General features: G+C 50.5%; 8 protein-coding genes across 8 annotated transcripts; 4 read left to right on the top strand and 4 right to left on the bottom strand.

Annotated features, from left to right (window-relative positions):
* Positions 1 to 93: 93 nt before the first annotated feature.
* TrAtP1_001620 (uncharacterized protein) lies at positions 94 to 1,275 on the bottom strand. Its single transcript, XM_014085929.2, has 2 exons — positions 908 to 1,275; positions 94 to 822 (listed from the first exon to the last, which is right to left on the bottom strand). The coding sequence occupies exons 1-2, from the start codon at positions 1,262 to 1,264 to the stop codon at positions 370 to 372; spliced, it is 810 nt and encodes a 269-aa protein (XP_013941404.2). The 5' UTR covers positions 1,265 to 1,275; the 3' UTR covers positions 94 to 369.
* A 72-nt stretch (positions 1,276 to 1,347) lies between these two features.
* On the top strand, positions 1,348 to 3,683 carry TrAtP1_001619 (uncharacterized protein). Its single transcript, XM_014085930.2, has one exon. It carries the CDS (start codon positions 1,570 to 1,572, stop codon positions 3,529 to 3,531), a length of 1,962 nt encoding a protein of 653 aa, XP_013941405.1. The 5' UTR covers positions 1,348 to 1,569; the 3' UTR covers positions 3,532 to 3,683.
* Positions 3,684 to 3,895: 212 nt separating this feature from the next.
* On the top strand, positions 3,896 to 5,030 carry TrAtP1_001618 (uncharacterized protein). The gene is made up of 5 exons (XM_014085931.2): positions 3,896 to 4,109; positions 4,201 to 4,310; positions 4,409 to 4,588; positions 4,684 to 4,745; positions 4,808 to 5,030. Exons 1-5 carry the CDS (start codon positions 4,027 to 4,029, stop codon positions 4,883 to 4,885), a joined length of 513 nt encoding a protein of 170 aa, XP_013941406.1. The 5' UTR covers positions 3,896 to 4,026; the 3' UTR covers positions 4,886 to 5,030.
* Positions 5,031 to 7,755, bottom strand: TrAtP1_001617 (uncharacterized protein). Its single transcript, XM_066111075.1, has 5 exons — positions 6,791 to 7,755; positions 6,637 to 6,705; positions 6,381 to 6,566; positions 5,940 to 6,314; positions 5,031 to 5,887 (listed from the first exon to the last, which is right to left on the bottom strand). Exons 1-5 carry the CDS (start codon positions 7,488 to 7,490, stop codon positions 5,121 to 5,123), a joined length of 2,097 nt encoding a protein of 698 aa, XP_065967148.1. The 5' UTR covers positions 7,491 to 7,755; the 3' UTR covers positions 5,031 to 5,120.
* Positions 7,756 to 8,118: 363 nt separating this feature from the next.
* On the top strand, positions 8,119 to 10,457 carry TrAtP1_001616 (uncharacterized protein). Its single transcript, XM_014085933.2, has 2 exons — positions 8,119 to 8,620; positions 8,681 to 10,457. Exons 1-2 carry the CDS (start codon positions 8,231 to 8,233, stop codon positions 10,343 to 10,345), a joined length of 2,055 nt encoding a protein of 684 aa, XP_013941408.1. The 5' UTR covers positions 8,119 to 8,230; the 3' UTR covers positions 10,346 to 10,457.
* On the bottom strand, positions 10,458 to 13,124 carry TrAtP1_001615 (uncharacterized protein). The gene is made up of 3 exons (XM_014085934.2): positions 12,800 to 13,124; positions 12,508 to 12,687; positions 10,458 to 12,435 (listed from the first exon to the last, which is right to left on the bottom strand). The coding sequence occupies exons 1-3, from the start codon at positions 12,890 to 12,892 to the stop codon at positions 10,501 to 10,503; spliced, it is 2,208 nt and encodes a 735-aa protein (XP_013941409.1). The 5' UTR covers positions 12,893 to 13,124; the 3' UTR covers positions 10,458 to 10,500.
* Positions 13,125 to 13,252: 128 nt separating this feature from the next.
* On the bottom strand, positions 13,253 to 17,819 carry TrAtP1_001614 (uncharacterized protein). The gene is made up of 4 exons (XM_066111074.1): positions 17,427 to 17,819; positions 15,971 to 17,354; positions 15,881 to 15,888; positions 13,253 to 15,643 (listed from the first exon to the last, which is right to left on the bottom strand). The coding sequence occupies exons 2-4, from the start codon at positions 16,579 to 16,581 to the stop codon at positions 14,343 to 14,345; spliced, it is 1,920 nt and encodes a 639-aa protein (XP_065967147.1). The 5' UTR covers positions 16,582 to 17,354; positions 17,427 to 17,819; the 3' UTR covers positions 13,253 to 14,342.
* Positions 17,820 to 19,422: 1,603 nt separating this feature from the next.
* Positions 19,423 to 19,770, top strand: TrAtP1_001613 (uncharacterized protein; the record flags this gene model as incomplete). Its single annotated transcript, XM_066111073.1, has 1 exon — positions 19,423 to 19,770. One exon carries the CDS (start codon positions 19,423 to 19,425, stop codon positions 19,768 to 19,770), a length of 348 nt encoding a protein of 115 aa, XP_065967146.1.
* Between the last annotated feature and the right edge of the window lie 526 nt (positions 19,771 to 20,296).

Raw genomic sequence — 20,296 nt, 5'->3', positions numbered from 1 at the left:
ATACTTTTCATAATTTCAGAAGGACCCCGTCTCCAGGATGGAGATGGCTGTTGCTATTACAGGATAGAAATGCAGAACATATTACACTACTACTACCTTGACGCCATACTGATGAAGCTATCGATGTTATCAGGCCTACGCAGATGGTAGCGATGCTGGTTTTGTTTTTGACTTTGTATTTCTTTTGTTCCTTGTTGGACTGTTCATATACATATCTCCTGCAAATCGGGACGCAGAATCATGATGCAGTCTCGGAAATCACCATGCCCATCTCCTTTTTCCAGGTCGGGCATACACACAAGGCTCGAATAGCTTGGTTTCCTTTTCTATTACCCTGTTCTATATCGATCGCTAGCCACGCCTCCCCATTTAATTAATCTTCAGCTTCTTCTCCATCTCGTCATGGATTCCAGGCAGCGCTCTCGACTCTTCACCGGTAAAGACATCCTCCCAGGTAATCATATCCTCTCGCCCCCTCAAGATATCCTCGTGGACGCTGGGAAGGCCGCCGCCGAGAGCCATGGGCCGCCACTCGCCCTCGCGGACAATCTTGAGCTCCATGCCCCGGCGGATGGGCTCGGCGATGCCAAAGGTGCGCTTGAGGGACTCCATGCGGACGGCCTCCTGGGTGGCCTCCCAGTTCTTGAGGCGGGCCTCGAGCGGGTGCGTCGAGACGGGCTTGTTGGAGGCGGCGTCAAAGGCCGAGACGCCGACGCCGTGGCGGAGGGTGTCGTGGATGCCGGGCGCGGAGGGGGCCGAGGAGGAGTGGGAGGCGTGGGAGAAGGTTGTGGGTGCCTGGGAGGCGGGGACGATTCGCATAGACTGAGGAGGAAGAGAAGAGGGGATATTGTTAGCTGGAAGATGGGAAGATGGAGGAGCTTGGAGAGGAAGCTGATTCTCTTCTTACCATGATGGGTGGTTTTTGTGAGGATTGGATGCCTCCACTGGGGTGGGAGTTGGACAGGAGAGGGAGGTGCTCGATGTAGCTGGTGCTGGAAAAAAAAAAAAGAGCCGGTAAAATCTGGTGGCAGCGATTGATTTGTGGTAAAAAGACGAAGAGACAAGTCGTTGAGGTTGATGGTGATGACGGAACGCAGAGCTGCCTCTGGCTCGCTACAGGCGCCTTACCTTGGCAACTCTCCAAGCTACAGGCTCCAAGCAGCCTCGCGTCCACTAAAAGCGCTGCTGCTTGCTGCGAAGGAGGGGTACGTACCTTTTTTCGAAACGTTCGTGCCCCCACTTGCTGGAGTCGGAGATGCTCCATCCAGTGCCAAATACCCTGGACCGATCGCGGAGAAAGCTGGTGTCAACATCAATTCGTTGCATGACGGCGTCGTTGAATACATACATGATTTCGTTTCTTTCTTTTTTCTTGTTCTTATTTCTCGATCTGTGACTCATTTGTGTTGTCTAGTTTTCGCCCAATCTTTTGGTTATTGATCTGATTGGGTCCGCAATAGATCTACCTACCTGCCAGCTCTCATTTCAAGTCATTGGAGCACATAGTCTCTTCTCATGTCCAATTACAAAATACAGGACCCAATTTGCTCTTGAATATAGATTCGAGCCATGATCAGAAACATACCGCCCTCGGCGCGATCTCCCATCGTTCGCATCGCCAATGGCACCTTTTACCGGCACCATCCGAATTCCCAGCCATCATCTCACGCCAATCCTGCTCTATTCAAAGATCTCCAATTTGAGCTGCCATCATCATCGCCGGAGCCGCATAACTGGTGCATCGTTGGGCCTTCCTTGTCCGGGAAGACGACTTTTTTGCAAGCTCTGAGAGGGAGGCTGCTTTGTGAGCCTCCCACGGCGAGATCGTACCCATACCTGTCATCAGATGCCGTATCTTCGAGACTGAGAACCCCCAACAAGGCGATTCAGTATGTTGGGTTTGATGCTGAGCAGGCGGCCGGAGGATTGGGCGGTGCAGTGACAACATCGGCATACCTCGCTGCGCGGTATGAGTCTCGCAGGGAGATTACTGATTTCTCGCTGAGAGACTTCTTGTTGGGCAATACGGAGCTGAACCCTGCCAAATCTCCCGGCCAGGAGAGCCAGGAAGAGGGCGGGATATCAACTGAACTGCTGAAACGCGTTGTCAAGGACCTTAGACTGGAACATCTGCTGGATCTGCCTGTGACATTCCTGAGTAACGGCCAAGGCAGGAGGGCAAGGATAGCTCGAGCACTTCTGACGAGGCCCGAGGTTTTGCTTCTGGACGAGCCGTTCATGGGACTCGATCCTCCGACGGTGACGGGCTTGAGTCCGCTGCTGGAGTCTCTTGCCGAAAAGGCCAATCCGCGACTGGTGCTGAGTGCCAGGCCGCAAGATCCTCTCCCAGAATGGATTACGCATCTGGTATACCTGAGAATGGACTGCCAGATTGAATCAATGGGACCGAAGGAGGTTGTGCTGGATGGCCTGAAAAAATACATCCAAGGCGTCAAAGTCGGCGGGCTAGCAGAAGATGAAAAGCTGCCTATTCATACTTTGGCTGACATTGGGCGAGTTTTATCCAAAGATTCTGCAGCTCACAGTCACGACCAATCGGAAGCTTCTTCGACTTCAGCATCATTTAATTCACAGCAACCTATGAACCCCAATGCTGAGCCTCTGGTTGAAATGGATGGTTGCCAGGTCCGCTATGGTGATAAAATTGCTCTTGGAAACTGGTCACAGAAGACGCCTCACGGTGACAAGGCTGGCCTGATTTGGACTGTCCGGCGAGGTGAACGCTGGGGCGTGTTTGGTCCCAACGGCTCGGGCAAAACAACCATTGTTTCTCTTCTTGGCTCTGATCATCCGCAGACTTATTCGCTGCCTATCAAGCTCTTTGGGCGAAGCCGTCTACCTGAGCCAGGCTCTGGACAGCGGCCGCTCACCTTTTGGGACATTCAATCTCGTATCGGCCATTCCAGCCCAGAGGTCCATCAACACATGCCGAGGAGCCACACAATTCGACAAGTGGTTGAGAACGCGTGGGCAGAGACCTTTGGCGCAAAGCCCAAGCTGGGCGCCGAGGCAAAAGCCAAAGTCGAGGCAGCTCTCAAATGGTTTGAACCAGAGCTAAAGCCAAACAGCGCTGCAGGCAGCGAGGGCTTGAAATGGGCCGACGACTACATGTTTGGTGAGATTTCATTCAGTGCTCAGCGCGTGGCGCTATTCATACGGTCTATGATTAAGGGGCCCGACATTGTCGTATTGGACGAGTCGTTTAGCGGCATGGACGACGCTGTGCGAGACAAGTGCACGCTGTTCCTCACTGATGGAGAGGCGAAGACTTATGTAGGCGAAGAGATTGTGCAGAGCCAGCAATCCAAGGACGGCACCGTCAAGGTGGAGGGATTGTCGGACCAGCAGGCGCTTATATGCATTGCGCATATCAAGGAGGAGGTTCCGGACTGCGTGAGAGAGTGGGTTTGCTTGCCGGAGGCGAATACGAAGCAGCCGGCGAGGTTTGGGAGACTGGATGGTGCCTTGAGGGAAGAGGAGAAGAGATGGAATGAGATTTGGGGGTTCTGAAAGTGTCGTGTTTGCTAGGGATTTGTGATGCATTTACTCTTATTTATACAGGCACTTGTGCTTTTATGCTGTAAAGTATAAGCTGCAATGAAGGGTTACAAGATGGCAGCATGTTTTCAGCCAAGCTTAGAATGAAGCCCACCCAAGTTTTCAACCTTTTATGACCAAACTTGAGTTGTTAAAATTCATGTAGAAACAGAAATTGTTTGGACGCATTCTGGTATCAACGAGTCTCGTGATGTTAATCGCTGGGCTTGTTCATATGATGATGCCCACAGCAACGCCAGGCACGTGAGCCTCTGCGCCGCTTCCCGACGTCATCCCAGCAAGCCGAACCCCCAAATTCAAGCAACAACTTTGTTTTCGCATTTCGCAACTCACCGATCGCATTACATGCTGAACATGCAAACGCCGATGTGCGCCCCCTTTATGAATATCTGCATAATATTGATTTGATAATATCCGAAAGGAAAGAGGGCAAACAATACACCCACCATGGCCGACGAAGAAACTCTCACGACGAGCCACTGCCTGCCATTCATGTCCCTTACAGAACCTATTGAAGTCAGCGAATTAAGGTATCCTTCTTCTTTCTATTTATTTGCGTATCAGATGGACAGATATTGTACGGATTCGACGTAAATGATGGTCTGACAGCCTCTGCAATAGATCGGATGGCTTCACCGACGCCTCTGCATTTTTCCAATGGCCGTTTCCTAGCCCGCTCTTGTTTGTCAATGAGAGCAGCGATGCAAGAGACCACTGCGCCAACGAAAGAAGTGAGTTTATCCTGCTTACCGACTTTCCTTCTTTTTTGGCAATATTTCATCAACCTCAAGTTGTGAAATACTAACCGCAAAATTAAAATCACGGGTAGCCTTCCTTTCGTATCTTCGCCTGTCTATATACATGGCCATTGTGTCCGTCGCCATCACCGTCTCGTTCCACATCAAGGGCACGCCTAGCGACCTCGAGCGCCGGGTAGCGAAGCCGCTCGGCGGAATCTTTTGGATTTTATCTGTAGTGACTCTAGTCCTAGGCGTGGGGAACTATATAAGTAAGTCATCTAATCATGCCGCTGGGAGCTATCCAAAGAGTTTCCACGACGCTGTGTGTCTAACTGCACCTTTTTTTTTTTTACCCTTCTTTTAGGAACTGTCAACATGTATGGCAAACGAGCTGCCATTGTGCAATCTGGTTGGAAGACACAAGTAGTAAGTTTTAGGCGCATCTATTTGTATTTGACCCGAGTCTGTGTTGGCTTACGCGTGTGCAGATTTTGGGCTTCATTGCCTTTTCTATTATCGGGACGTGCATCATACTTCTTGTTATAGACAAAGTGCGTCAAAAATGACACGGACAACATTGCGAAATGGTTCTTTCTTTTGCTGAATCTTTTTTTTTTTTATGCCCTTGGGAACACAAAGCTCAATACAAAGCTCTTGATAAGTTGTGCAAATATTAGCCCATTGATTCAAAACAACATGAAATATAAATTACACATATATGACAACAACTCCGCCATGATAACATCAAATAACTCCAAATGCCCGTACAAATTCGCCTTGCGCCATACCCCAATCCAAAGTTTATCTACCATTGGTAAAACAGAACAAATCTCTAGCATACGGCTCGGCTGCCGGAAGAAGCCCCGCGCTCTCATCCTTACATCCTCCGATCTGTGCACGGAAGGCTTGCGTATATTTTGCTGCAGTCCTCGCAATGGCGCCGTCATCCGTGTCTTTGCCATCCCAGGTCAGCCACGGCAAGTGGTAAAGGAGTGGCATGTCGCCATCATGCGGAAGCGTAGCTAGCATATCTACATGTGATGCAGGGTCAAATCTGCCCAAGGCGAGCTTGACAGAATCTTGTTCCTGCTCAGCAGTTTTCTCTTCGTCGTATTCTTCCGGTACATCATGAAGATCTGTGTGGACGCCGACTATGGTATTGGCGGTCTGACGGGTAGGGTAGAGGGTGAAGTATCCTCGAAGCCGCGAGAGCTGCAGAATGTATTCCAGCCAAGCGGGATGCTTTTTACCAACCTTCTTCTTGGCAAAAAGATCCGGCGTTGTGGATGAAGCATGCTGCTTCTCCAGCAGCTGAGATACGTAGCCATGAAGCTCTACCCATTTGTCGCCAAAAATGAGAATCGCATCGCTGCTGGGAGCCTGCCAAAGAAAAGGCGTGCCCTCTACATCAGACTCCTGTCCCTCTAGCGCCGTTGGTGGCGTGAAGGGAGTGACATCGTCGAGATACGCCGTGGGTGCCGAGAGACTGATGCCGAAGAGTTTATTCTCCCAGTGTTGTCGGTTGGCAATGGTCGCGTATCGCCGCTGCAGGATCGAATATTTGACATCTTGCTCAAATTAGCGTGGCGAAAGTCAGCCAAAATCGGTGGGAAATCTTACAGTGAAAAAACTGAGATGTAATCTCAGTATGAGGCGATAGCACTATAACATGGGAGTGAAAGGGCTTGGCTGGCCAAAACGACTCCAAGAATCTGACAGCGCTCTCCTCTTCAGTCATTTTCTGTCGAGGGATGCGGTGGCGAAGCGACAGCAGCTTTGTTTTAGGAGCCACGCCGTGAACCTTTGGTGGCCATTCATAACCGTTCAAGAAGTTGGTTAGGTCGTCTTCGACCACTGATGGAAGCTCGATGGTTAAATGGGGCGGAGAGACTCCAGCCAAATCCGCTCGAGCAAGAGACCTGAGTAACCGCTTGAGATTGCCTGTGCCATGCTGAGGAGCCTGGATAATAATATCAAGATTGACCTCATTCCAAGCTGTGGCAACAAGGAGTCGTTAGAATGTGTGTGAGTCAAGGGTAGGTGCTCAACGAATCGCCTTACCTGCTAAAGCAGAAGAGTCAAGCTTCGACAACCATGAGAATCGCTGGGCTGTCTTCTCCGAGAGTTCGATCAACGTAGCTTCTGTGTCTCGGATCTTATCACGAATACCGGAGAGAAAATAGCTTTCTTCAGTAGATGAAGAGTCTATGATGATTGCTTGTGGGTGCATGTAGAGGTTGATGTAATCTGACTCTCTGTTAGAACAAGACCAGCTACTCCACAAAAGACAGTACAATGCCAGCTGATTTGCACTTACGCAAAGCTCGGGTTACAGAAAGGACCATCCGGGGCTCAGCTGCTATTGTGGAATGGTCAGGGCGAGCATCTATGTCAATCGGTTACATCAGCATTTCCCCGATATCGTTATTGTCTGAGTCTAGGCCGCAGAGTTGAGACAGAGTTCGTCGTACCGTGCATAACCAGGGGACATGACTTGTCAATGCCGTTGATGGCCAGCAACTCCTTGATGGAAATATCACTCCTGCTCATCAGGGCGAAATGCACATAGCTCTGACGCTCTGTGGCCATTTGGCATGCCATTGGGAGAAGCAATGCAGCGCTTTTAAGGCTAGCCGCCGAGAATAAGACATTGCGGTTATGCTGCATCCTCCCCTGCGTTTCGAGCATGATGGCTTCCAACGAAGAGCCCAAATGCGGAAGCTTCAGTGGTCCATTATACGGCTTAGACGGATCCGCCGCAGCCTTGGTTCCACTGCCATCAGGTTTGGCTTGAGGCTTTGGCGTCTTTGGCGTCTTGGGCGTTTTAATGATGGGAGGATCCTCCTCCATCCGCGGTGTGTCATATCTGGGAGGAGGCCGTGGTCTCTCATACATGGGCATCAAGTTTACCGGATCAAGAGATGAGGCGCCTGCAGCCGGACCGATGACCCTGAAGAGCCCATAGCCCGTCAAGAAGAAGGCAGCGGCGTACAGAACAAGCCGGAGCACAGAGGCCACGCCCAAAGATGCTTTGGGGGCAGGTTGCCAGTGCTCAGCAGGCTTGGAGTGTCGAGGCAGGCCGAGATCATCGTCCTTTTTGCTGGCCTTTTCCTCGTCGTCGCGCCAAAGCTGCGACAAGGCCCAGCCGCCGCGGAATGCGGAAGGAGGCATGTTCTTGCCTTGAGCAGCTCAAGTTTAGCTGAGCAATATTGAGGTGAGCAATGCTGGTTTAGAATGTCTCAGCGCAGCTTACAAGGCCATATAGGGGCAAAACAGGAGGTGAGAGGGAGGTGTCAATGCGGAACCAGCGGTTACATGGCGGTATCAGTTCTGGCGCCGATTGTTCGTCCCTGTTGCTGAATTGAGAGCTCTGCAGCGATACGAGTTGATAAAAGGTGAGTGAATGAGACGAAGCGAAATGGGTGTTGTGGCAGCTTATGGCTTGTGTCTCCATAAAAGGCTAATTTGGGAGCTCTCGTCGTCCTAATACGGGATCTGGGCAGAGCTGCTGATTAGATAAGAAATCTACAGCCGTGGCGCATGTTCGGATGCCTGATGCGGACAGACGCAGCAACGCTGAAGACACCAAGACGATGCTCAAAATACAGGGCGCCATCCTCTGGAACCGCCTAAACTTATGGGGCACTCGACTGCTAAATGCGCCATTGGAGCGCTGTGACTGGCCTGAACGGATCTGCAATCTGCAAGCTGGAGGGGCAATTTTTGTTCACGGTGGGGTACGAGCAGCCAACTTGGGACAAAAGGAAAAAAAAAAAACTTGATACAGCACTTCAGACATTGTAAACATTCAACCGCATCATCCAAACTCATATCAACTTTTATACACTACAGCGATTGACTCATTTCTAGCTTCTCATCAATCTCATTCATTTACCGCATAGACATACATTATGGGCAAATCAAAGAAACCCAGAGCCGGCCACCGCAGCGATCCCGTTGCCAAAACCGTCAAGCCTCCTTCAGATCCTGAATTGGCTGCCCTCAGAGAGAGCAAGATTCTCCCCATCATCAACAATCTCAAAAGCGCCGATCCAAAGTCCCGTTCTACGGCCGCGTCTGTAATTTCCAGCATCATCCAGGACACAAAGTGCCGCAAACTGCTGCTCCGAGAGCAGATCGTCTACACGGTTCTTACTCAGACTCTGACAGACGCCGCGCTTGAGAGCAGAGCCGCTGGATGGGGCATCTTGCAGGTGCTTGCTCAAGAGGAGGAGGCCGACTTTTGCGTTCATCTCTACCGACAGGATGTGCTGACGGCGATTGAGTTTGCTTCAAAGCTGGTGAGTTGAGACTCGATTATACAAGTGAGAGCTTACCTTGACGCAAATCAATTATTTTAGATTCAAGACAAGGTCCTCTCAAAAGAGGCCCCCTTTGCAAAGCTACCCAAAGCGGAAAAGGGATTTACATCAAGCATTGCGGCATCTCTTGTCTCACTACTGATGGCCCTGGCTGAGGCGGAAGATGAGATTCTGGAATCAATCTCCAACAACAACACCATCACCAGCCTGCTCTTCTCACTCATCACATATACCTCTCAGGACGATGAAGATCCTATATCGGCCATCCGTGGAGACGCCATGGCTTGCCTGATGGTCTTATCCGAGGACAACACGAACCTAGCAAAATACATGACAAGCACTCCCGCCAGCATCGCCTGCTACGAGACACTGGTATCCCTAAAGGACGACGTCAGCGGCGATGGCGTCTTGGCCTGCACCGTGCTTCACAACATTTACGCCTCTCTTCTCGAAGTGAAGAATCTGTCGCCAACGATCGATGTGGCTGACGACGCAGATCTGATACCAACGCTCACCAAGGCTATGGCTGGCTTTGTCCCCGGCCAGGGCGAGGCAAACGGCAGCGGCTGGTCCAGCCCATCAGAGTTTCAGCAGCTGGCCTTGGAGACAATTGCATCCATTGGCACAAGTCTTGGTGTTGAGATGGGAGGCTCCGCTCAGCTGTTCACGAAGAAGGAATTTGGAAGCGGTGCGGCCGCGGCTGGGAAGGAAAGTGGCGATGAGAATGACGATGAAGATATGGACGAGGCTGGTGATGATGTCGGTGATGATATCGAGGGCGAGGATGGAGATGAGGACGAGGGCGACGATGACGATGACATGAATGAAGATGAGATTGAAGCCGACATGGACATGGTCACTGGCGTCGATCACGGCGACGACAACATTGACGATCTCCCGACCCTCAAGTCTCTCGTGCAAATCGCCATTCCCGAGCTCATCCGCCTCGCCAGCCTCCAGCCAACCGACGACCTCTCCCTCAAGATCCAAGGCCACGCCCTCTCCGCCCTCAACAACATCGCCTGGTCCGTCTCCCTCATCGACTTCTCCGAAGACTCCAACAACGATGTGCTCGGCGCCTGGACCCCCATCGCCCGCGCCCTCTGGCAGCAAGTCGTCTCCCCCATCCTCGCCTCCGACACCGCCGACGTCGATCTCGCCACGCAAGTCACCAGCATTGCCTGGGCCGTCGCCCGCGCCCTCCACGGCGAGACGCCCCTCCAGCCCAACGAGCACCGCAAGTTTGTGTCCCTCTACCAGGCCACCAAGGGGGCGCCCGCGCTGCAGGACCCCGAGGATCCCTTCCAGGCGCTCGGCGTCAAGTGCGTCGGTGTGCTGGGGCAGCTGGCGCTGAATCCGGCGCCTGTGGATCTGAACCGCGAGATTGGAACGTTCCTTGTTACTCTTGTTGCGGGCCTTCCCGGGACTCCTACTGCGGATGCTGTCGAGGCGTTTAATCAGCTTTTCGACATTTACGGAGACGAGGAGTATGCATACGATGCAGAGGTTTTCTGGAAGAGCGATTTCTTGAAGCATCTTGATGGAACCGTGTCAAAGGCAAAGGCAATGGCCAAGAGCGTCAACAAGAGCCAACAACCAGAGCTGAGAGACAGGGCAGATGAAGTTGTCATGAACTTGACGAGATTCTTGTCATATAAGAAGAAGCACAAGCCGATGCAAATGACAGTAAGAGAGAGGAGTTGATGGAGAAGAAAAAATCTTAGAAAGTAGATGTATATTTGTAATGGATAAGACTACATAAATCGCATAGTACGCCATGAGATAAAATAAAGATGAAGAAGAGTTGAAACAATCTGAAATCTTCAATTGCGCCTTTCCTTTCAATGTATGCCCATTCATCAACACCGCTCAAAAACCCTATAAAGTCCCTTCAAACTAGCCACCTCCAACACAGCTCCGTCCATGAGCCTCTTCGTCGCTACCAGCCGTGACCTAAACGCCGGAAAGAAGATGTGCTCAACAGCCCACCTGACGTGCTGCCTTCTGGTCCTCACTTCTTCGAGGGTCGTATTGTCGTCGTCTCCTTGTTCTGGTTCATCTCTAGTTTCATTTTTCCCCTCTGGAGACGTGGGCAGTGCCTCGGGAACATAAAACGTCGCCAGCTCGGTGATGAAGGTCTGAAAGCACTCCTTCTCATCGTCCCAGTTGACATGAGGTCCGAGACGGATGAGAAACCGGGGAAGCTTGCCCAGGGATGGCGTGTAGCCCTTGACGAGGAGCGGGATGGAAACCAGCTCGCCCGTGGGGGTAATTTCGAGAGAAAAGTACGCTTGAAGCATTTCTCTTCGTTCAATTAGCCGAATCGCTACCTTTGCGACCAACGAGTCGACATTGAGTTCTTCGTCGGTAGCTCCCATGGCCTCCTTTTCGACTTCGGCCCCGATTTTGAGAATTTCTCGGAGGTTTAGAGGCGGGTTGAAATTGATAACGCCAAAGTTACCAAAATCCGTGAGGCCTAGCTGATAAAAGTACTCAAAACACGTGTGCCCATAGTCTATCAGATAGAGTTTCACGCCTCCCTGAATGGCAGCCAGTCGCCGTCCTTCATCGACTACACCAACAAAGGTATGCGAAGCAATAATCTCCGTTAGCTCGTGGTGAATCTCGTCGCGGACTTGTTGGCGTAGTTCCTTGACACTCTTAAGGCGGCATTGTATTTGCTCACGATCCGTTGTTTCATACGTGACTGGCTCTGGGATAGCCCATGCTTCATCTTCGAGAGCTCCAGCGGGAGAGCCTGTCTTTTCAACAGTGCCCGCCGGCGAAAAGAGAGCCGTTATTTTCCCCTGAGATTTATCTGTTCGGACAAGGTCGTTTGAGTTTCGCCGTATCTTTCTAAGAGCGGGTGTAGTAAACTTGGGAGTGGCATCGCTGTCGTCTTCGTCCAAAGCCTCAACAGGTCTAGCTCCCGGCAGCAATGTCTGTGTCATAAACGTTCGACTCGTGTCCACAGTAGCGAGCTCCGACTCAATTTTCTGGCAGATGGCTTGTATGACCTCCTCTTCGTTGAGGAAGTGAACCTCTCGCTTGGTAGGGTGAACATTGACATCTACCCGGGCCGGATCGATTTCCAGGCTTAGATAGATGAAAGGGTGGCCACCCTTGGGCAGGAAGGCGGAGTATGTTTGTTCCAATGCCTTTTTCATGGTGGTTGATTCAACGGAACGGTGGTTGATAAACAAGAGTAACGTTGTCTTCTTGATGTGATAATTGGCATTTGTCACATACCCGTTGGCAGAGAAGCCCCATCGGTCATCAGAGACAGACAGTTCTATGAGCTCATTGGCAACGTTGCTGCCATGGATCTGACGGATGCGGTCTATCACAGTTGCTTGCACTTGGACGGAGAGAGCGTTAGAGGCCTCGCCCGCTTTTTTACAAGTAAAGCCAACACCTTTGCAATGAATCGCATATCGTCCGGCCATGTCAATAATCTTGTTGAACTCGTCAGCATAGGACCGAAATGCTCTCCGACGAGTTGGCACATTGAAGAACAAGTCTTCCACTGTAATCTGGGTACCCTGACGCCCAGCAGCTCCTTTGGGTTCGGCAGATTGCCCTGGCTTCGCAGGAACCAACTTTCCATCCAGGTAATGCGCACGCCAAGCGAGAGGCGAGTCCTTGGTCTTCGTCGTTACCGTAAGATGAGCAATGTGGCTGATACTGGCCAGGGCCTCGCCGCGGAATCCATAGGTGGCGATGGATGACAAGTCTTCAAACGTCGAAATTTTGGATGTTGTATGGCGCACGCATAAAATTTCCAAGTCTTCTTTCTGTTGGACATTTGAAGAAGAAGGGGTCAGCTGCGGTATAGACGAGCATTTGGGTGGTAAAAGTCAAAATACCTCAATCCCTCCACCATTATCTGTAATTTGAAGCATTTTTAAACCCCCGTCTTTTACCAGAATCTCAAGGGACGTTGAGCCTGCGTCCACAGCATTCTCAACCAACTCTTTGAGCGCATGGACAGGAGCCACAATAATCTCGCCGGCGGCGATCTTGTTGACAACATCAGGATCAAGAGCCTATTCAAAAACGAAAAAGGTTAACCAACAACAACTTTTTACAATAAATAGTGGGAGCCTCTAGGCCCCCAAATCCGGTCAAAGAAGATGAAGGACACAGCGTTGTACCCACCCTGATTCTTCGCGCAGGCTTCTGAGCCTCGTGCTCTTCCTCTGCCTTTCTCTTGGTCCCGCTCGGGGCGCTGTCAATTTCCATATTATCCATGACCGCTTTTCAATCTGACAAATCTCTCTTCAGCTGAATGATTAAATCACATCCGGACAATTTCGTAACATTTGATGCATGAACCATTGCAATAACGCCAATATCAGAGAAGAGAAGCCTGCGCAGAGCTACCCATATAACGAAACGCAGTTTTCAACAGTAATTAGGGAAAAGGCAAGACAAAGGTCGGAAGATCTCCATCTCATTCGCATTGATTCTTCTCGGAACTGGGGATGCAAGGCGGTGGAGGCAACTTCGACTTCGTACTTGGCTTACGCGAAGTTTCCACACTTGCACGTGACTCGCGAGAGGTACCTGGCTTTTGTACACGAACGTCAGATCATGCTTCGAGGGGATCGACTGGTAGCCAAATGGACAGGGAGAATAGGCATGACTTGCCTGTTATAAGGAAAGTCATGTATACCAAGCTATTTCCGATCACGTCTGATTTGTTAGACGTTGTATATGTTTCCCTCCATGGCATCGTTGCAAATATAAGACTCTAGCCAGAATAGAGGTTCTTGCATCAATACATATGAGCGCCAGCAGATGTCATGAAATTTCGGCAAGATGCACATAATTTATATAACAAGGAAATTGCTAAAACATACATTGGTCGTACTAATATCTAACCACTAGGCTATAGTGGTAAGCCTAAATCAGCCTCCCTGCCACAGATTATACCTGTTCAATGCGTAACAAAAACGAATCCGCCCCAGTGTCTATGCCTCAGCCGGCATGACCATACACATATGCCGCCTAACCATCTCTTTGTTGCCCTAGCCCAAGATTTGCAAAGCTTTCCCAAACGCTCTTGCAATCAACGTCAAAAAAAAAAAAAAAAAAAAAAAAAAAAAGCAAGAAAAAAACAACAACAAAACAGTAGCTCTTGCTTGAGTAAACTCCATATAACCCAAATAACAATCAAAAGGCATAGCGCTACGCTTAATCATTCAGTTCAGTGTTTCCTCTCCAAAAGTCACCGCTTCCAATCCACCTCCCCCTTTTGCCCTTGTGCCTAAAGAGATATAGAGAAAATAGAGAGGAAAATTCAACAAAAAGGAAATAAGAAAGAGACCAAGAAGGACAAAAAAAAAGAGAATCAGTCGCATGAGCTTTTTGCAGGCAGTTACCCCATATTTCGTTGATAAGATGAAAAAATCGAGTTTCATCCACGATTCAGCGTTACAAGACAGGATCAAAACAATGACATCGCTAAGTTCATTGAAATTTCAAATTCCATTTTCGAATATTTTGAAATGGAAACCAAACAATTAGCTCGAAGCGCCGGCGCTAATGATCAAATTGTCAAACAAGAGTAATACGCAAGATGGCCATGCTCAGTGGACAAGCACCCCGTTGTTTGACGAATACGTAGTTCCACTGCTGTTTCACGGCATCTGACTTCTTCCCGGGCATCGTGTCCATATGTTGAACCAGTCGAATAGAGCTAACGCCTGTTGATATCGCCGGGCTGCTCTAGTAAGCCGCCAATATCAACCCGTCTTGGTCGTTCAGCATTGGACCAGTTGACTTCTCGAGAAGAGGGTCTGTGATCTGTCTCCGCACGAATAGGAGGCAGCTGATAGGATGGCTGGGTTTGAGGTTGACTGGCAGGAACGTATTCGCTTTGGGATGTCTGATAACTTGACGCAGAGTATTGTGGCGGAGTATACGATGGGGCTCCCGAGCTAGAACTAGCATGTGAAACAGATGGATTATATGGCGATCGAATGGAACCGTCACTATGGCGATGTCGGTAAGACTCGGCCGAAGAAGAAGTTGGCTGATCACCGTAAGCCGCTTGGTGCGATACTGATGGACGATGATATGATGAGCTAGACTCTCGGGCACGCTGCAGACGCTGCGAGCGCTGCGCATGTTGAGCATGCTGTGCCTGTTGAGATTGCTGAGCGTGTTGTGATTGCTGAGAATGTTGCGCATGTGGGTGCTGTGGATATGGTGAATGTTGCGAAGATCCTGGCGGAGGGAGCTGCGGGTGAAGCTCTCGAAGGCTCAGCAAAAACACAATAAAATAGAATGATCCCTCTTTTGCAAGCCCAAAGCGAAGAGGGAATGTTCTGGTATAACCGTCATATCCGACAAAACCAAAATACTCCAGATGATTGAGGCGAAATCTTGACACATCTTCAGTCATGTATCCATAGTCCTTGATAGCAATATCCAATCTGCCTAGAATAGGAGGCAGGTAATTCGGTTCGAACGTTCGCTGTTCTTCAAATAGTTGATTTTGAAGGTTGGCGAGGAAAGCAGCCTGATGCGGCGTGACGATATCGCTCAGCTTATTTCCCAATGGGTTCGATGCATGGACTATTTCCATAAACATTGGCGATGCCTTGACGATATCAAAATCCATGCTCAAGTATGCCAGAGGCTCCATATTATTCGGTGGTGAGCCTTCATAAGTTGCGGTGTAAAGGTTCGGATCTGGGGCAGGAGGTCGCTCTTGGTATGCTACACGTGGGCCATTCTCGGTTGATGGAGGATCGAGGGGTCTGTAGGACTGATTTCGTCGGAGGGAGTCTTCGTATGGGGAGATGCCAGGCATTGTCGAGGGATATATACTTAGTGGCCTTCTCAACGTCGGCTCTTGAGGATTCGAATATCTAGATGGGTCGAATCTACCATCCCTTTCGTCTCGCAAACGTGGTCGTCCTCGTTTTTTATGCTGAACATCGACACAGGCGTCTTCTTTTCCGCTGCCAAGGCACCTGGAGCATGGTCTTTGTGCTGTGAACAAGTTAGCTCAGAGGTTTCATTTCATCTTACTTCTTCCATCCAGAGCTTTTCCGCCTAGCCAACTGTGGGAGCTGGAAGAGCTTGTAGATCCAATGAACACGCTTCTTCCACTAGAGGCTATTGAAAGCTTTAGTTGGCTCGTACATCTGGCAACAAAAGTTGCCCAATAGCCCCAGTACTACCTATGCGATTTCCTTCTTAGATAGGAAAAATCAAAAGACAACGTACCATCGCATCTAAGACAAGACGGTGTCAGCAATCAGCACAATCACAAAACGATACACTCATTGACACATCCTTCAGACGTTCTCTACTTACCGAAGATGAGCTTTTTTGCATGGTACGCAAGCAGAGGCAACGTGGCCTTTCGCTTTCCTCTGAGATTTCGGTGAAGTATACGGTTGAGGCTCGGTTTGCGGTCGATCAGGCACAGGGTAGCCTTCCGAATTCGAGGGCGTCGAAGTTGGATACGCTGTTTGAGAAATTGCCTGAGGCATTCCATGGTGGTGCTGAGAAACATAGGGGATAATCCTTCCCGATTCTTCAGGCCTAGGGTATGCATATGGAGATCTCATTGCTGGTTCTTGTGCATATGGCCTCGCCAGTGATGAGGCCTGCTCGCGAAGATTTCCAGGAGACAGTTGGGCGGGACCTCCACGAAGGCCATCCAGAACTCTGGAGGCAGTGTAATAGCCCGGAACTTCACTACCTCGACTACCAGCCTCTTGAGCCGGTCTCAGAGGCAAGGGTGGAGAACCGGACATAGGAGGTGAGGGATATGCCCTGCTCCGCACAGCCGACTCCTCTTGGTAGGCCTCTTTCCGGGTCCAATTGACGTCGAAGGCACTGCGGGTTGGATCAGGGTAAGCTTGGCGATGCCCAGGCACGAGGGGCGGCGTTGGATTAGAAGGATGTGTTATAAATGTCATGGATGGAATGTTTCGTGAATAACCTTTCCAGGGAGCCGCCAATAGCACCGAGTTTCTAAATGTTGGGTAGTTTAACTCTTGATGATGCAAAGAGAAGAATTCGAATCGTAAACCCTTTGACCTGAAATGATCTAATGAGCCACTCCTAGGTGTATAATCTCTTGAATTCGGATATAATTTTCGACAGGCAAATTTAAGTGTAGCTCGCAATCGGAAGCGAAAATTCGCAGCAATTTGCTGTTTGAGCTTAGGTACCGAAAGAGAAGGGGGGGATCTCGTCCTCTCATCAACGATGGCAGCCGAAAGAAATCAAGTGATTGTATGTAGGAAAATTCGATCTCTGAGTGCATCCGGTGTCCAGTATAGAGCGAAGAATAAACGGCAAAAAGAAAAGAAAGAAAAAAAAGACCTAATTCGGCGGCTGGTGTACAGAGGATGAAAAGGAGAAGAATGGATAAAATAAAATAAATAGGTAGATAAATAATAGTCGGACGCAGGGAACGATCACGAGCCAGAGAGGCCAACTAACGAGCTCGAACCCAGAATTGAACCAAAGATCCAGCTAGGCGGAGAGCAACCGACGTGAAACAGGCGCCGCTGGAATAGTGTGATACCTGGTAGCCCAGAGATATTAGAACGCTTCGTGATACAGCATGCGGCCGTGTCGTCGGTGGTTATCGAGATGGAGCGGCAGCCCGCAGCAAAATCGCAAAGTTTCACGACTTGAGTGACGGGTTCTGGCGAAGCTGAAGCTGCTGAACCCGACAAAGTCGCTGGCCCGAACGACTGAGTCAGAAGAAAGGCACGACGGGGATCAGCCTCAAAATGGCTGATTGGCGGCTTACAGTCGGTTTTTGTGCGACTCTTGGGTCTAGTCCAAGGGACCCTGTTGCCAGATGCAAGGCAGTCGGGCCAAAGAAAATAGGGTTACTCGCCGAAAAGCCTGCAAGCACAAAGAGCTACTTGTACAGAGTAAGTAGGTAGCCAAGCAAGTAGTCAAGTACAAGTAGTGTTGAGAAATCGGGGGGGGCCCACGGACCGAGTTCCTGGTCTAATAATGTTCTTATTGCAGCGGGTTAAACCAGAGACGACAGGACATGGCTTGTTCCAGACGATCCCTGCCCGGTCAATCCTATCTGACAATTCTCCGCTGGCTTGTCTCGAGAGGGGGAGAGGCGGCCGCCGTGCGTGTGAGATTTCACAAGCGCAATAAGACACTGGAGACGGCTATGATTGGGGCAAACTGGGAAGGGAAAGGCGGGAAACCAGAAGAAAGCTGTGGAGGTTGGGTGGGGAGGGGGGGTGTATTGTATCTTGTCTATCTCGTGGAGGCGTGCTGGCTGGGGTGAGAGCTCGGCAGCAAACAAAGGATTGCTGCCACCGTACGAAGTAGGCAAAGATGGCTTGGGCGGTAGCCGCAGAAATGGACGGTAAAGAGACGGTGATGGAGAGGCACCATGGGCGTAAGAAGATGTGATACAGCTGAAGGAGACTAAAACCCGGAGCTCTCAGCCGGGAGGCGGCAAACTGGAGTTGGCTGGGTGATATCTCTCCCCTACCATACGTACATGTTGGTCCGGGGGACGATTTGTAGAGGGTTGTTATTTAACTCTGTTCCCCGACCAAAATTAAGATGCCGGGATAGCCTTGGCGTTCTAGAAATGCATCTAGCATGTATGTGCACATGGCGTTCAAGTTTTGGTACTCGCATATAATGCTACCACTGGGAGCAAAAATGATCAGGGGTGAGCGACTTTTGCCATGCCTGACAAGTCAACGAACGGTCAAGGGTGATGATCAAACCGGCGACAACAGGCAGAGCAAGGCAGGGCTAGAAAGACTTTGGTGCACTCGGTATGTAGAAGGCCTGGACGATGTTCGGTGCCGGCCCATGCGCATGTATGGAGTACCTGGTGGTACTGGCGCCAGACACAAAAGTAAAGGCTTACGAGTGAGCGATGATAGCAGTAGTGGAGATGCTGCTGCCTCCTCCTCCCTAGAGCTTTCAAAGTTGGCACACTGGTTCTCGTACATCCATGGCTCGCATTTGCCCTGAGAGACAAGGAGCTTACATGGGAGTCGGGGAAGCTAGCAGACCTGGGATTAGCAATCCTAGCAAGCTTTGCAAGCAGTAGCGTGTGCAAGTTGGTTAAATAGCAAGGCCTTGGTGATGGATTGATGGATCGGAGAGATGGCTTCATGATCACAGATGGACCACGGAATGGCCACCACGGATCAGGTCCACGAACCTTGGGAGGCTGGGCTACCGAAGAGGGTGTCCCCAGGGCGCCTCTGCTTAAGCGGGCCGGCGCTGAGTGCTAGATTTCTACGAAGCACCATCCGGCTAAAACAATCAAAGTGGCATCATGGAGCCATGGTGGGGATGACACGAGCTGGACGCTTAATTAGGGACCGTGCCGGACCCTGCGCCCAGGCCCTGCTTGCCAAACATGGCTACCAAGTCCAGCGCCCTCTCCATCTTTCCAGTTGGTGCCCAGAGCTGTGGATTGGACCCGACTTTGTCGACAAGGCTGGGTTGAGTTTTTGGGATACGGCATGGGTCCTCCGAAAGAGTCTTCATCCAATCACCCAGGCGCGGTGCGCATAGACATGGGGGCACGCGACGACGGGACTCAGGTCGGAAGCCGAGTGAGTTGGTACTTGTACTCGTACAAATGGCTTGCTGGCAGTCTATTAAAGACTTTGCAAGCTCCCACACCGAGGTAGGATGGAGAATAAAGTAGCAATACTTGGCGATCAAGAACCCTGGCCATTGTAGAGAAGGGCATGATGGTGGTGCAAGTATAGACTGGCTGCTGGCTGCGAGGTGTCCAATAAGACATGACTGGAAGAATAACAATAGAAACAGCAAGCAGCTCCGCCGCATCACGCAGAGAAAGCGTGGCTTTGTGGCTTCGAGACATTGGGGGATCTAAAACATACAAGTATAGACAGATTGCCCCCCCGACCTATCCTGACACTAGCCAGCATTTTGCTCGTCGTCATCTGACAGCAAGACAATCAAAGCGTGAGCCCATCACTTTTGTCAAGGCACCAGAAAACTTGAGGCCAAGCAAGGTCGGCGACACCGATCCCACTCTGAATCCGTCCGTGCGGCTGGAGGATTCTATGCACTCCGCCGGCAGTAGGAATATACCGACTGTGTTCCGATGTGCCAATAACGCTTGAAGATCCGCAGTTGTACTAGCATGAGAGTAAACCTTGTCGCAACGGAAAAAAAAACCGAATGGCAAAGTTAGCCCCCAAGTGGCTTCAGGCACAAATACTTGGAGGCATTGCTGCACTCCTTGCTGAGACGTGAGCTGAATGCCTTCCCACTCGGATGACGTTTTGTGGCGGCCTGTCATTGGGTCGGTGGGTCGCTTTTTCTCATCCCATTTTGTGTCACTCAATAATGCCTTTAGGCTTCCAGCTTAGCAATGTAACTGCAATGGCTGGGACGAGGGAGCAAGGTACCATGTACGAACGAGATCGTCGGTATAAGACAGCCTAACCCTTATATTCCCGTCGAGTCCAGGTGATGAAACGAGGTCTCGCCCAAGCCAGCCCGAGGCTCTAGCCCAGCTTTTCTCCCAAAGCTCCGTGGTATTAAGATCCGACTGAGTGCTCCGAGGCTGCAGAATATGATGGGAGATGAACGGGCCAGCCTGCGGTCCGCGGGCATTTTGGGAGGCGTGTCATTTAGCGTATGGAG

The sequence above is a fragment of the Trichoderma atroviride genome, chromosome 1 (genome assembly GCF_020647795.1).
Source record: "Trichoderma atroviride chromosome 1, complete sequence".
Lineage (NCBI taxonomy): Eukaryota > Fungi > Ascomycota > Sordariomycetes > Hypocreales > Hypocreaceae > Trichoderma > Trichoderma atroviride.
The sequence above is the reverse complement of the archived record's forward strand: the minus strand, read 5'-3'. Positions and strand labels throughout refer to the sequence as shown.

Excerpts from the sequence above, each read along its gene's own strand:
- TrAtP1_001620 (XM_014085929.2), bottom strand. The coding sequence starts at position 1,264 with ATGGAGCATCTCCGACTCCAGCAAGTGGGGGCACGAACGTTTCGAAAA. Across the intron at positions 823-907 it reads CACAAAAACCACCCATCATG|TCTATGCGAATCGTCCCCGC; the intron begins GTAAGAAGAGAA and ends CTTCCTCCTCAG.
- TrAtP1_001619 (XM_014085930.2), top strand. The coding sequence starts at position 1,570 with ATGATCAGAAACATACCGCCCTCGGCGCGATCTCCCATCGTTCGCATC.
- TrAtP1_001618 (XM_014085931.2), top strand. The coding sequence starts at position 4,027 with ATGGCCGACGAAGAAACTCTCACGACGAGCCACTGCCTGCCATTCATG. Across the intron at positions 4,110-4,200 it reads ATTGAAGTCAGCGAATTAAG|ATCGGATGGCTTCACCGACG; the intron begins GTATCCTTCTTC and ends CCTCTGCAATAG. Across the intron at positions 4,746-4,807 it reads CTGGTTGGAAGACACAAGTA|ATTTTGGGCTTCATTGCCTT; the intron begins GTAAGTTTTAGG and ends ACGCGTGTGCAG.
- TrAtP1_001617 (XM_066111075.1), bottom strand. The coding sequence starts at position 7,490 with ATGCCTCCTTCCGCATTCCGCGGCGGCTGGGCCTTGTCGCAGCTTTGG. Across the intron at positions 6,706-6,790 it reads ATGTCCCCTGGTTATGCACG|ATGCTCGCCCTGACCATTCC; the intron begins GTACGACGAACT and ends CGATTGACATAG. Across the intron at positions 6,567-6,636 it reads TTCTGTAACCCGAGCTTTGC|ATTACATCAACCTCTACATG; the intron begins GTAAGTGCAAAT and ends ACAGAGAGTCAG.
- TrAtP1_001616 (XM_014085933.2), top strand. The coding sequence starts at position 8,231 with ATGGGCAAATCAAAGAAACCCAGAGCCGGCCACCGCAGCGATCCCGTT. Across the intron at positions 8,621-8,680 it reads TTGAGTTTGCTTCAAAGCTG|ATTCAAGACAAGGTCCTCTC; the intron begins GTGAGTTGAGAC and ends CAATTATTTTAG.
- TrAtP1_001615 (XM_014085934.2), bottom strand. The coding sequence starts at position 12,892 with ATGGATAATATGGAAATTGACAGCGCCCCGAGCGGGACCAAGAGAAAG. Across the intron at positions 12,688-12,799 it reads AGCCTGCGCGAAGAATCAGG|GCTCTTGATCCTGATGTTGT; the intron begins GTGGGTACAACG and ends GTTTTTGAATAG. Across the intron at positions 12,436-12,507 it reads ATAATGGTGGAGGGATTGAG|AAAGAAGACTTGGAAATTTT; the intron begins GTATTTTGACTT and ends AATGTCCAACAG.
- TrAtP1_001614 (XM_066111074.1), bottom strand. The coding sequence starts at position 16,581 with ATGACATTTATAACACATCCTTCTAATCCAACGCCGCCCCTCGTGCCT.